This window comes from Daldinia loculata (assembly GCF_022478755.1).
Source record: "Daldinia loculata strain CBS 113971 unplaced genomic scaffold F4817scaffold_29, whole genome shotgun sequence".
NCBI classification, from domain to species: domain Eukaryota; kingdom Fungi; phylum Ascomycota; class Sordariomycetes; order Xylariales; family Hypoxylaceae; genus Daldinia; species Daldinia loculata.
In genome coordinates, this window is record NW_026054883.1 from 399,446 (window position 1) to 411,359 (window position 11,914).

General features: G+C 49.6%; 5 protein-coding genes across 5 annotated transcripts; 3 read left to right on the forward strand and 2 right to left on the reverse strand.

Moving 5' to 3' along the window:
• Positions 1-88: 88 nt before the first annotated feature.
• On the forward strand, positions 89-2,109 carry F4817DRAFT_339912 (Dihydrolipoyllysine-residue acetyltransferase). Its single transcript, XM_049303600.1, has 2 exons — positions 89-730; positions 792-2,109. Exons 1-2 carry the CDS (start codon positions 419-421, stop codon positions 1,851-1,853), a joined length of 1,374 nt encoding a protein of 457 aa, XP_049158399.1. The 5' UTR covers positions 89-418; the 3' UTR covers positions 1,854-2,109.
• Positions 2,110-2,218: 109 nt separating this feature from the next.
• Positions 2,219-3,715, reverse strand: F4817DRAFT_359259 (uncharacterized protein; the record flags this gene model as incomplete). The annotated part of the gene is made up of 2 exons (XM_049306135.1): positions 2,219-3,021; positions 3,115-3,715. The coding sequence occupies 2 exons, from the start codon at positions 3,713-3,715 to the stop codon at positions 2,219-2,221; spliced, it is 1,404 nt and encodes a 467-aa protein (XP_049158400.1).
• A 672-nt stretch (positions 3,716-4,387) lies between these two features.
• On the reverse strand, positions 4,388-6,019 carry F4817DRAFT_359260 (MFS general substrate transporter; the record flags this gene model as incomplete). Its single annotated transcript, XM_049306136.1, has 4 exons — positions 4,388-4,858; positions 4,929-5,054; positions 5,114-5,773; positions 5,858-6,019. 4 exons carry the CDS (start codon positions 6,017-6,019, stop codon positions 4,388-4,390), a joined length of 1,419 nt encoding a protein of 472 aa, XP_049158401.1.
• Positions 6,020-8,842: 2,823 nt separating this feature from the next.
• Positions 8,843-9,565, forward strand: F4817DRAFT_316670 (uncharacterized protein; the record flags this gene model as incomplete). The annotated part of the gene is made up of 3 exons (XM_049300706.1): positions 8,843-8,976; positions 9,229-9,412; positions 9,452-9,565. 3 exons carry the CDS (start codon positions 8,843-8,845, stop codon positions 9,563-9,565), a joined length of 432 nt encoding a protein of 143 aa, XP_049158402.1.
• Positions 9,566-10,223: 658 nt separating this feature from the next.
• Positions 10,224-11,347, forward strand: F4817DRAFT_359261 (putative oxidoreductase; the record flags this gene model as incomplete). Its single annotated transcript, XM_049306137.1, has 2 exons — positions 10,224-10,888; positions 10,945-11,347. 2 exons carry the CDS (start codon positions 10,224-10,226, stop codon positions 11,345-11,347), a joined length of 1,068 nt encoding a protein of 355 aa, XP_049158403.1.
• Between the last annotated feature and the right edge of the window lie 567 nt (positions 11,348-11,914).

Genomic DNA, 11,914 nt, shown 5'->3' on the forward strand with positions numbered 1-11,914 from the left:
CGTTAGCAATTCGGAGCTTCTCTCAACGTCCCTAGAAAGTTTTGGGGCAAGGCTGCCATAACTGCACCGTAGACGGACGGTACTTCCGTACTTTGCTGAGAAGGGACCCCGTCACGAAAATAACCCGCCGCCAATCAACAACTCTCACACCTCTCACACCTCAACTTCTCAGATCTAATCTTTTTTTTTTCTCTCCAACGTCCCCGTCTTGCGCCGTCTCCCTCCCCCCCCCAACTCCCACACCTCAACTCAATTGGACTCGGTCAATCATTCCCAGGTGCTGGCAACTTGTCTGCTCTGAGATACCCCGACCTGTCCTATTCTTTTCCTTACTTCTGCCTTATCGAAATTGCTCCGGACTTCCTCTTTTCAATATATATTTTCATCCGGGGGAGAGTTATTTTCTTCCACTAGCAAAATGTTCGGCGCCGTGTTAAGAAGGCAAGGCCTTCTAAGGACAACAACCCTCAGATCGGGCTTTATGCCCTTGGCCAGATACTATGCATCTTTCCCGCCACACACAGTCGTCAAGATGCCCGCGCTGTCGCCCACAATGACGGCCGGTAACATTGGCGCATGGCAGAAGAAGGTCGGAGACACTATTGCCCCCGGCGACGTTCTAGTCGAGATTGAAACGGACAAGGCCCAGATGGATTTCGAGTTCCAAGAGGAGGGTGTCCTCGCTAAGATTCTAAAGGACGCCGGCGAGAAAGATGTCCCTGTTGGCAACGTGCGTGACTTTTTTGCGCTTCCCCATTCCGTACTCCGAAATGCTGACGTTACTGTTCTAGCCAATTGCTGTTCTCGTCGAAGAGGGAACCGATGTATCTGCCTTCGAGTCCTTCAGTCTCGCAGACGCGGGAGGTAACGCCTCAGCACCGGGAGGGAAGGAAGAAAAGAAGTCGGATGCGCCGTCCGATGCCACTTCCGCTCCGGCCCCGACGCCCGCCCAAGAGCCGGAACAATACTCTCACGGAGGAAAGATCGAGCCCGCTCTTGAACGACTACCTAACATAACCCCGGAAGCCCAGCGATTGGCTAAGGAGAAGGGTGTTGTCGTCTCTGCTCTTAAGGGTACCGGCCCCGGTGGTAAGATTACGGAAGACGATGTCAAAAAGGCCACCACGACTGCCCGTTCCTCTGCCTCCCCTGTTGCCTCTTACGAAGATACCCCCCTATCCAACATGCGAAAGACCATCGCCAAGCGCCTACAAGAGTCCGTCAGGGAGAACCCTCACTTCTTCGTCAGCAGTCAGATCTCCGTTACCAAGCTTCTTAAGCTCCGACAAGCTCTAAACAGCTCGTCCGAGGGCAAGTACAAGCTGTCTGTTAACGATTTCCTTATCAAGGCTATCGCTGTTGCTTCTAAGAAGGTCCCTGCTGCCAACTCGGCCTGGACGGGTGACGCTATCCGCCAGTACAACACCGTCGATGTTTCTGTCGCTGTCGCCACCCCCAACGGTTTAATCACTCCTATCGTTACTGGCGTCGAGGCCCGCGGTCTAGAATCTATCTCGTCCAAGGTCAAGGAGCTCGCCAAGAAGGCCCGCGACAACAAGCTCAAGCCCGAGGAATTCCAGGGTGGTACTATCTCCATCTCCAACATGGGCATGAACGCCGCCGTCGACAACTTCACCGCCGTCATCAATCCCCCGCAGGCTGCCATCCTAGCTGTCGGTACCACGAAGAAGGTTGCTATCCCCGCCGGTCAGGATGGTACCAGTGTCGAGTGGGATGACCAGATCACAGTCACTGGAAGCTTCGACCACAAGGTAGTTGACGGCGCAGTCGGTGCTGAATGGATCAAGGAATTCAAGAAGGTGGTAGAGAACCCTCTTGAGCTGCTTCTGTGAATGAACAAAAATTACGTACCTAGGGGCGTCGGGGAAATGATTGGTCATAGACAAGGGATGAGATCCATTTGTAGCATTACGCCGCATGAATTGTAATAATAAATTTTACAAAAGTGAATATTGAGAGATAAATCCGATCTCTACTATACCCTACGCAGAGAATTATGTTTTACTGGAGAGAAGATTAGCGATTCGACTCCCTCTAACAAGGGCTTAGGTAGTTACAAGTGGAAATTCTAATGAATTTATATGATGATATTCTTAGACCAGGTTTTGCTTTCCATTGTGTCTCATCTAAGCATGCATTTTGCCTTATACTAGTCATAACATAAGACATTTATATAAAACGTGCAGGTTCAAATGGTCTATTTGAATTTTAACTCTTCATTATAATGCCCGCTTCGGTTTTCATCGTCCCCTAACTCTCCTTTGGTCGACTCGTCATCGCCCTCGCTCTCACTTTCGTCATCCCTGCCACCCCTACTGCCTACAGGGTCTGCCCGAGAAGAAATATCATCAGAGTCTGGTAATTGACTTCTCAGCCCAGCGAGCACGGAACTAAGCCCGGCTCTGAGTTGAGGCGTCTGTGCCTGTTCGGCGCGCACTTCTAGCTCCCGAATCTTATCACGGAGTTCCTTCACACTAGCATCCTCTTCATCGTCCTCTCCATCCTCACTGCCAATGTTGCCTTCTCCCCCTTCAGAATTATTTACTTCGAGAAACTCCTCACCAAACGCGGTTGCGAACGCCTGTGCCATCCCCGGGTCTTTGATCGCGAAGACGACATGCTCGAAACTTTCCCATGAATCTGAATCTGACTCCTTTTTCTTCCCCTTCCCTTTTCTCTTCTGTTGGCCATTCTCCCCTTTATTCCCGTCTCTACTCCCGCCAATTAAGACCTTCCGCCACGCCTTCGCAATCTCGCCGACTGGGTTACCGTATGCGCCGCATCCCCATGCACCTAACACGACCCGGCGCACGCCCTTGGCAGCAAACACACGCAGCACGGCGCGCATCTTACGCACGGCTAGTTCGCGGTCTGCAGCGCTAGCGTACCGGGCAAATCCAGATTCTTCGTCGACCTCGATTTCAGGTATTCGTATCATGGCCGCAGACGCGACATCGACGAACCAACGATCGCGCTTCGATAGGAGCTCTTCCTCTTCGCCTCCCCGCCCTGCCCCCGTATCTCTTACCCCTATCTCATCTCTATCTTCATCCTCGTCATCCCCTACCTTTTCCCCGCTCCTCTTTTTCTTACCCCGAGGCTCGCTACCAAAGCCGCGGAACACCAGCACGTCAGGCGTAAAGACGACGCCGAGCTCAGGAAGACGGTAGAACTCGTCGCGTAGAGACGGGAGAAGCGTCGAGCGCATGCATAGCGACTCCTCCTGGCTCGATGCGCCGTTCAGGAACCCACCGCCTCCAGATAGTGGTGACGCCATGTTCAACACGCCGACACGGGCTGCCGTGTTGGAAAGATCTCGCCGCTGCTCTGGTTCGTGGCCCGGGATGAGGAGCAGTGAGTATGCTGCTTCTAGTGTATCTGCCACACGCAGCGAGATACGGGGGCCTTTGCCTTCGTCTTCCCCTCTTGATTCTCTATTCCCGCTATTTCCTTCATATGCAGCAGGTCCTCGACTAGTGCGCCGTCGCGTCCCGACTCCAGGAGCTTGAGTAGACGGTGGCGGGGAAGGGGGATCGACAATCAGCTCCGAAGTTTCGGTCCCCCGACGAGCCCGCGGATGCGCTGCCAGCAGGGGCGGTATGACCCTATTAATAGTTGCTTTGGCCTTTTTCGCACGGGCATCGCGACGGAAGCTAGCGGGCGGTCTACCGACTGAGGGTTCAGTTCGTCCCATTATGTATTGCGTTTAAAGTTTAAATATATAAAGGAAATTTTGACCTTGGAGATTTGCGATGGAGATATTAAGAAAGTTATGTCAGCTGACTTCACTGGATATAGTGTCATAGTGTTATAAAAGACATAAACTTTATTCTTATGGTTGTTCCTTTTGAAGAAATATTGAGGACCCGGTGGGACATGCATCCGACCGGAACCAATCTATCGGGAATTGACCGACCCGATCGGCCATCCGGGTGGTTATGACGTTTATAAGGTGAACCTTCTTTTTACTTTCCATGGTTTAATATTAAAAGATGTTGCGCATTAATTAAAGATTCGGTGCGCAAAGTAAAAGTATTTCTTACTTCCCATAGCTAATGTTAATACCCTCCTTTATTTGAATCGGTGAACATCATTATCTATTGGTTTTCAGTTTCATGCATCGGTACCATTTCATAACCCTATTACTCCCTATTACTTCATTTAAAAACGCCATGTATTGTATATAAAGCTTCATTATATCTTATCATTAGATCACCGCAAAACCATATTCAGTATTGTTATTTTACTTTTATTTTCTATCTTCTTTATCATCATCATCTTCATCTAAGAGCTAATAAAGCGAGACAGGGGGTATCTGAAATCTTGAGCGGCGTGGTCCATATAAATATATATATAATTCATTCCCTTATAATATGTATCGGTATCCCTTGTGCAATCCCAACGCCTCGTCAGGGGCATTCGCGTCAGATACGCGCGCCTCGTCGGGCTGCGTCTCCCAGGCACGCTCGCCCTCTTCCAGCTTCTTGTTAAGGTCTGCCAGGATGGCACGGAACGCCCAGCAACCGACGATCGTGATTCCGAACATAGCTGTGACGATACCGTAACTCTTGCGGTATCCGTTGTCCTTCAGGTTCCATACGTAGCTACCCGCCACGTTGCCCAGCTGGGAGAATGCGTTGATAAGCGCGATCGCTACGGCACGCTTGGCCGGCGGTCGAGGGAATGACGAGCTGATCCACGAGTAGAAGACGATGAAGCCCGCGTAGGAGCTGGCTTGGAGGAATAGACCTACGTATCGGGCGGCTACGTTTAGAGTCGACATGCTGATGACGAAACCGACAAGTCCACCAAGGATGGGACCAACAATATGCCAGAACTATCAGTTGAGTTAGTTTTGTTTTGCTCATACAATAGTAAATTGTGATTTGCGAAATGGATATACACACCTTCTCCTGAGTTCGGTCAGCGTGCCAAGCGTTCAAGAGAGAGACGATGCACGAGAAAGCCCAAGGCGGCGAGCTCATGAGCAGTGTCGGGATATAATCAAATCCAAGTGTACCAGTAAGAGTAGGCTGCGTAGAGAGGTTAGCTGGTTTGAACATCACGAGGACTTTGACAAATAGCTACTTACGAAGAAGGCATTGAAGGAAAGACCGACGACGTAGGCCGTGAAGGTAAGCATCATGAGGTAAATCTTAATATCCTTGACGGCCATAATCAAACCATCGAAGATACCTTGATTAGCTTCGTCAACATCAGCCTCGCCCACGTCTTCGATCATTCTCAGCTGCGCGACCTCAAGCTCCTCAGCGGTAAATCCGCGAGAATTGTGTGGTAGATCCGGAAGAATGAAACCGGCGCTGATGGCGGTGGCCATGGTAACCGCACCCTCGATCCAGAACAGCCATCGCCAAGCAGCGTGGCCTAGAACGCCATCCATATTCGACAGCACACCGGCTCCCACTAGGGCCGAGAAGGCGTTAGAGATAATGTTACCACAGAACAGGATCGCATTCCTCGTCGTCAGTTCCTTTCGCGTGTACCACTTAGACTGGATCAGGAGCGCTCCTGGCAGGAAAGCAGCCTCGACAAAACCTAAGAAGAATCGCACGAGAACCATGCCGGTAAAGTTGTGTGTGTTACCGCTGAGTGTAGAGATGAGTCCCCACAGAAGCATGGCGCATGCGATGTAGAGAGACGGTCGTTGGATCCGGTTGATAAACATGTTCGACGGGACCTGCATCAAGATGTATCCCACGTACAAGATACTCAGGCAGGTTGAATATTGCGTCTATTGGTAGTTAGCATGGTGATCTAGGAAGAAACAGACAGATGTTGGCCACAAATCGTCAATTGTGCCAAAGTGGGAGCGTACATCATCGAGATTTAGATCTTTTTCGAGTCCCTTAAGGCGCGCGGCCGCAATGTTATTGCGATCAAGATAGTTAAGGATGTATATGAAGACGAAGAGGGAACATCGCGCATCCAACTTGCGCAATAGCGACTTCTCTACGCGCGCACGATGCGCCGGATCCATCGAAGCAGCGGCGAGTAAGTTTCCAGGAGTAGCTACGGGTGCTGTCGTATGCTCCAGCGTTTCCACATCCCGCTTCGCCGCCAGGCCTTGAGAAGGCTCGGCTTTTCTTATCTCGTCGGCCATAATGGATATTCGTTGAAAGTAGTGATTCCCCTAGCTTCTTTGTCCTAATGGTTGGTTTGAGTATGAAGAATCTTCGGAGAAAACCCAAACAAAGGGGACTATCCAACCAACTTTAGGGAAACCCGGGAAGAATACTAGAAGAAAGACCGGCAGAGGAGATGCTGGGTGACGGCGAGGTTTTTATCTGACTAGCATCGTGGCATCGTGGGAACCCGCCCCGGCTAGACACGCGCTGTGGTACCACCCTCGTGTACCGACCAGCTCATGCAGCCCATGTGAGCTGCAGAAGCTTAACTATGTACATAAAGGCCAAGGCAGGGGAGGGCTTGCCACTCTCCCAATCTCCGTTTTCTCCATCCGAGCACCCCATAATGCGGGGCAAACTACGTGAGAGGAATCATAACGAGGGAAAATTTGGGGGAGACGAGGAGACGAAGAGACGAGGCTCTTCTTCGGTGTCTTGGCGCTTGGGGTATGGGGGGGCACGCACCGGGGGTGCCAGGGGTGTCTGTTGAGGAGAAATAGTCTAGCCAGCCTGTCTAGCCAACATCACGAACAAGGACCAGACTAAGCAGACTTGTCAGCTACTAGTGTATGGCTAGCTACTTGATGTGGGCTCCACGGGAAAGATTTCGGTAGACTAACCCTCTAATAATTGAAAAGTTCCTCGGCGTGGAAACTATGCAGAAAATAACACCAGATAATTGAGTCAAATATTGGATTGAACGAACTGTAGGAATCTATCCCGGTCAGCCCACCGCCGGGTAAACTGACGCTTGAAATAAACGGTCAGCGTTGAATAGAAGAGCATCAGTGAACGATGTCGTAATAGGACCGAGTCTCGATCTCCAGATTGTTGATCATGGCCCAACCAGAGACCTGGGAATTCATACCTATTACCAATAAGTCGGGAAGTTCAGGAGGCGCATCTTCCCCACAAAGCTATTCCTTGGCCTCGTAAGTTACCTAATGACCGTTTCTTAGACCCGGAAATTTGTCTTTTTCGAGAAAAGAAAAGAACTTTGGAAGGCCTCAATGTGCATAAGCGCGGCTACACAAGCGACGGCTTCAACCCCGGGTACCTCCCGTGTGACGAACCAGGCTGTCTTTAAAAACTGACGGCGCCATCTGGGGTCTCCAAATCCAACCCCAATCGCCTCAGGGGAAGGAAGAAAATTCTCTTTCCCATCGTTGCCAGCGATGAATAAAAACTCATTAAATTTAACATAACTACGCTATTCGGCTTGGTATCTTCGGAGGCCATGTTCTATGTAGAAGAGTAGATGACCTCTCGGAAGACGTAAGCCTTATTAGGACTAGGGAATTTTGATTTTCACTCGGCTCTCGCGGTGATGCCGTTCGCTAATTCCGCAAACGAGTGACCGAAGAGCGGGACCGTTCCCCCATCTTTCTCCAACTTTGACCCCCAAGCAGCCAAGATACCTAGTCTTGCTGTAGACCTGGCAGCCTGGGCAACGCGGAGAAGAATCCAGTTTAGAATTAAGGCATTGCCTTGGTATCCCAACAACAACGAACACGAACACGTGGATATCAGACTAGTGAATGATAGTATAAAGAGTACCCAGACGCAGCGACTTGGTAGTTGCGCAGATCTCCTTTTACGGGGTGCTTAATATTGCTTCGGTATATCTCGAGCCGCCGCGAAATATATGTGCTGTTCGGTCTGAGAATTAGAGAATTATATCGACGTTGTTAGTTGTTATATACAGGTAAGCTACCAGTACCTAGCAAGGTTAAGGTTATGTCGATTCTCAGGAACATCTCCTGTTTTCTCAAAGTTAGACGGTAGCTAACTTAGTGGAAAGCAAGTGGCACAATATGGCCCCGACTCGGTTGTTTCTAACGGACAAGAGATTTGTTCCTTTGCTCCGGTCCACGTGACCCGGCTCCGTTGTTATTCTTCTACCGGCATCGTCAACTTTTTGGCATCGAATTGATGTTTAGAATCCTGATGAGTACGCATGAAAGAGGTTTGTTCTACTCGAATGATTATCAATATTACCTCGAAGTAAATAGATATGAGGTTGACCAAGTCGAAGTTTTTTTTTTGCCATCCTTCCCAGTCAAGCGAGTAGATTTTGGTAACCAAGAGGTTAGAATTTTGAGGTCACGATGACGTCACTAGAGAAGCCATATTCCGAACGCATTATTAGAGATTCTAGCTTCAGGGACGTTCGAATCTAGAATCATAAGTCTCGTGATGTTCATGTAGATGAAGTTACGCAAGGGGAAAATTAATAGAATAGACTGCTTACGTATTTAAGAGTATAACGACGAGGTATCTGCTAGTTCGTAACGTAACCAGAGTAAGGGGCTTAATACCGTAACCATCAAGCTTAATCGAAGCACATTGATCGCTTGTACTCGACCATAGGACTCGCCAAATTCTTCCATATCTATACCGCTTCGTCGACTCCTTCTAAACCACCTGCTCGCAAAATGACATTTAGTAAGTATAGTAACCCGGTGCTCAGGTATCATACTGACTCGTAACACGTAATCTGCAAACGGGGAATATGGATGGAAGCCCCTTGACCGCAAGGTAAGTAAACATACTCGAGTTAACATAACCTAAACTAGACCGGCAAGCTCATGCGCGAGCAACAGCCCCTAACCAAGAAGATCAAACTGCTACTACTCTTCAACCTACTTACACAATAGATCGACACGACGCATCTAATGCGGCTCTGGATCCACAACACGTCCGTCTGGAAGGGCGAGGAAGAGGGCACGCCGGCCTCGCATAATCAAATCCGGACTTTAGTCGATACGTACGGCATCAGCATATCTGACTTCGAGCCCGCAGACATCAAGTAATACCAGACTTTCGAGGACTTCTTCGTGCGCGCGCACCGCCCGGGGTCACGACCCATCGATACCCCGGATGATCCGCGGGTGCCGTCGTGGTCGCCGACTCGCGTGTCGTAGCGTATGATTCCGTAGCCGAGACTAAGAAACTGTGGATCAAAGGCACCGACTTCACGATCACGAATCTGGTCATGGATGTACAGCCCGGATAACACTTCGCCAGTGCAGCCATAGCTAGCTTCCGGTTGTCGCCGCAGGACTGTGACGGGCGCTATTCAGGCCTTCCGCGGCATCCCTAGAGACTACTACCAAGTCGATCCAATCGCGCTGCAGAGCGGTGTGAACATCCTCACATCAAACGCCCGCAGTTACCTCGTTATCGAGACGGAGCAATTCGGCGACGTGTTATTCGTAGCTATCGGCGCGACAGACGTCGGCACCGTACGGTACGTTGCACTCTAATATAATTCTAATTCAAAGCGACGCGATGCTAATATCCCGGCAAACATCCACGAGAAGTTTCAGAAGCCAGGTGCCAAGATTAAGAAGGGGGATGAAATCGGCTACTTCCAGAAGAGGGCGATCCGGTTATAAGTGAGGTATTGTTCAGGAGTATGTATATTAGAAACTACGTTGAGAACGACGTGCAATTACTACACGAAATATCTAGACTCGGGCTTTAGCTTCCAAGTCAATTATAGTTTGACTTGGCTAAGGAAATAGCTATTCATTGTAGGAACTATCACATGCTTATTAGTATAGAACTATATAGTGGTCTACAATTTTGATGGGGTATCTGGACTAAGACTGAGCGGAAACTTAAATAAACATCCTTCTCTAGGCTGTCATACAGAAACTCATACACCTTTTGATATCCTAACTTCTTTGTTTCTACCCCTTTGACTATACATACGAGCAGAAGTTGGTGTATATCGACAAGCGGGACAATACCGGCTAAGAGTATGCGGAGAAGCTGGGGAAGCTCTGTCGGCACTGCGATCGGCGTCGCGTTGGCTGCAGGATTCCCATATTAGGTATTCCCTACGCAACCTTCCATCTTCAACGTATTTATAGAGGCATCGCTGGAACTCTCCCCGCTTCACCTCCACTCGGCTACCCGAGGCTTCCATCTTATTTCCAGACCAACACGGAACGGAGATTCAGTTATCCTAGGTATATAGAACTGCGACCCCCCTCGATATAGCCTCAGACCATTGTAGAACTGATTAAAATATTTCACAAGTAATTAGCTATGCCTCATAAGGAAGAAGCATATACCGAATTCACTCCGGAATCATACCCGCCGTTCCCTTCAGATTTGCCCACGGTCTCACTGGAGACGATTACCCTATCTAAGCTTTTAAATGGCGACGCCGTCGAGCAGGGTCGTGTGTTCGAGGCATGTGTCGGACGCGGCTTTTTCTACTTGGAGCTGGACGGCTGCACTGCGGGGGACACCATCCGCCGGGGTGCTGAGCAGATTGCACTGGCGGGAGAGCGTGTATTCCGGTTGCCACTAGCTGAGAAGATGGACTATAAGATGGTCAAGTCCCTATTCGGGTACAAGTATGCTGGATCAACCGTGACAGATAAGGCTGGCACTCCAGATACTGCCGAGTTTTTCAACGTGGGCAAGAATGACATGATTGTGCCGAACGACCGTATGAGCCGCCCATGGCCGCCCGCTATCCTAGATGCGAAGCCTCTTTTTGCCGATTATATCAAGAGTGCGCATTCCATTGGGATGACGATCATGAATATCCTTGCGGAAAGGCTCGGCATCGATCCGTCTGAGCTCATGAACCGCCACAGGATAGAGGAACCTTCAGGAGACCACGTCCGTATCACTAGGGGCCCGCCCCGAGAAACGGACGAGATGCCCGAGATTCAGACACCCTCGCATACTGACTTCGGGACGTAAGTAATTGCTCAATTATTTCCTGTGCGACCTTTGCTGATCTCGAGTCCCGCAGAATTACTATCTTGATGAATTGGCTGGGCGGACTTCAGGTCTGGTCCGAGTCGGCGAGGAAGGCGCAGCTTAGCAACGGCCAACCAGATGTGCCGGGTGAATGGCTCTGGGTCAAGCCAAAAAGAGGTTGCGCCATCATTAACCTAGGCGATGCCGCCGTCAGATTCACGAACGGCGTGCTATGTTCCGGGCGCCATCGAGTGATCCCATCTCCTGGATCCCAGGGCCGATATCCGCGTTATAGCATCGTCTATTTCGTCAGACCAGAAGACAAGTGTGTCATGAAAACAATTAGAGGAAAGGGTATCCCTGATGAAGCAAAGGAAGATGAAGATGAAGGACTAACAGCCCATGAGTGGATATTTAGGCAGTCGGCAGCGTTGGGAAACCGTTTCGATAACTGACAAGAGGAATAAGATATGAGTGAGCTCCGACGTTTTGTTTTTGTTTTGGTCTCTTCCTAGGTAATATTTTCAAACAGCACCACGCAGCTACTCGATCCTAAATAGGTGTGCCTAACGTAGGTATAACAGCAGACTATTTATTAGCTAGCATTAAATTTGGGTTGCAGGCAATACCAGCTGTGTCAGGAACAGATTAGGCACAATATTTTTGAGTCTCCTTTATGTACAATTGGTAGAAGACAATCACTGTGTCTAGGAGTAGGAGGAAGTGGGTGAGTGATGTAAAGGCTAGTGCGATATGAACCGAGGGGCGTTCTCGTCTGCGTTAAAGCAAAATCTCCGTGATACAAGGTATATAATAAGTACCTACCTACCTAGGTATGCGGTTGCATTTAGTCCCTCAGGTACCTAGTTAGTAAAATACCATACACTACAGTAGCAGCATCGGCCTCTTGAATTTTGCCTGTAGTAGACCTACCTCTTCAGCTAGTTCCAGTATTCGTCGTGTCGGAGGTACCCAATATATATACGCAGTTGATTATATATACCTTCGCTGTATTCTCGACT